At 45.6% G+C, this 1,768-nt stretch overlaps 1 protein-coding gene across 1 annotated transcript in view; it reads right to left on the bottom strand.

The window, feature by feature from the left end:
- Positions 1-413: 413 nt before the first annotated feature.
- The window catches only part of lancl2 (LanC lantibiotic synthetase component C-like 2 (bacterial)), a 47,755-nt gene continuing 46,400 nt past the window's right edge, over positions 414-1,768 (bottom strand). The window contains exon 9 of the mRNA XM_076291346.1: positions 414-631. Coding sequence (XP_076147461.1) covers positions 555-631 — 77 coding nt within the window. The 3' untranslated portion in view covers positions 414-554. The remainder of the gene's footprint in view (positions 632-1,768) is intronic.

Genomic DNA, 1,768 nt, shown 5'->3' with positions numbered 1-1,768 from the left:
ATGCAGAAGCAAAGATCAATACATAAGGAAGCCACAGGATCCCTTTTTCGCCAATCACTGAAACTAAATCATCCATACGCAAAGTACAGGAAAAGAAAAAGTCTTATCCTTATTTTTTTCAGAAACAACAGTCTCACACGACAAAAGACTATTCACCACCTGCTCCTCAAACGAACAAACAGCTAACATCTTCATCAGGGGCAAAGACTTCAAGCAACACATACAGAACTGGAGGTGGCCACTTGTAGGCATTTGACATTAAAGGCTGAAGGTTTGGGACTCGTTCAAGGTTTAATTTTTTGCATCAGTGCCTGCGCGAAGACACTAGGTGGGTTGCCAGTAGCAACAAGGAGCCCCCTTCCCCCTCCCCACTCACCCTGACACCCCCCCCCCTCCCCATCCCACTCCTCAGATGGAAAACCTGAGGAATCATGCCACCCTCATGAGCCAGACCCCACTCCTGCTCCAGCGCGCCACCCAGATGCCACTGTCTCATGAACTCCAGGTCAGTCCTTCTCCTTGTGCATCTCTCCTAACTCTAGCCCTCCCAGAGGTCAAAGTTCAAATGCGGGGAAGCAGGAGGCCTCAGGCTGGCTGATGTCAGAGAGGAAGTGGATAGCTCCTGCCATACCTGCACAAACACACACACACACACACACACACACACACACACACACAAAAACACAGCAGAGTTTAGACGAAAAACATAATAATACAACATTGCAAAAATTACAAAAATGAAACAGTAAAGTTCAGAGAAGAAAAGAGACAAGTTTTAAATTCACCACACAGCCTGCCTATCAGGTCCACAGTCAATTACGCTGCAGATTTAAGACCAGTTCAACATTTCAAAAGATCTGTGGAAAGTTCAGTGGATTCACAACAGGTGCAAGACCTTGAAGTGCAGTCTGTAAGAAATTATCTAATTAAGAGCAGCATTGGCTTCAGCCTCATTGTAAAACCATATTCTTCCTCTCAAGTCCTAGGACTGCCGGCAGACTCCGGTAACCTCGGCAACCGGTCTCTGGCGGTCTCATCCATAAAACATGGCACAGGTGCTGTGCTGAGAGGTGAGTCGTGATGCTCTCCACACACTGGGCATCGCAGGCACCACAGAAGGGAATACACACAATCACGCATATTAACACCAGTAGGCCTGTGCTTTTAAGTTTCCATGGCAACGACGGCAAGGTATGGCAGAGCCTGAGCCATGCCAACTTGGGTTGGCAAAGATGGCACGGCAGTACAGGGAGATAAGGGACAGGTAGATGGCTCAGGGGAGATCTTCCCGCCAGGTGAGAAACCACCTCCCCATTACATGATATTTTCTAGGGTGACCAGCGATACTGGTAATAGCCTACTGTCTGGGACTGTCTGCATGGTAGACACTGAATTAATTTACTCAGTCACCCAAAAAGGCCTATTCCTGTCATAAAACATATATATATATATATATATATATACTGTATATATATTCTCGCTTCTTTCAGGTTCTGAAAATTCCGGTGATTCCTATGAAATTTTCCGGAATTTGGATTTTGCATTTACTTACATATGCCTTTCGAAATCATAATCCTAGAGAAGCACAATCTATTGAAATGAAATATAAATTTGTCTTCCAGATTCAACTCTGAAAGCTGGATCCCCCTATGCTAACCAAGAGATCACTATGAGATGACCAGCCTTGTTCCTCACTATGAGATGACCAGCCTTGTTCCTCACTATGAGATGACCAGCCTTGTTCCTCACTATGAGATGACCAGCCTTG

The sequence above is a fragment of the Alosa pseudoharengus genome, unplaced genomic scaffold, assembly GCF_046254945.1.
Source record: "Alosa pseudoharengus isolate Yale_2024_CS ecotype anadromous, Long Island Sound unplaced genomic scaffold, YU_APseudo_1.1 YU_APseudo_1.1_scf_18, whole genome shotgun sequence".
Classification (NCBI taxonomy): domain Eukaryota; kingdom Metazoa; phylum Chordata; class Actinopteri; order Clupeiformes; family Clupeidae; genus Alosa; species Alosa pseudoharengus.
This window is presented reverse-complemented; position numbering and strand designations above follow the sequence as displayed.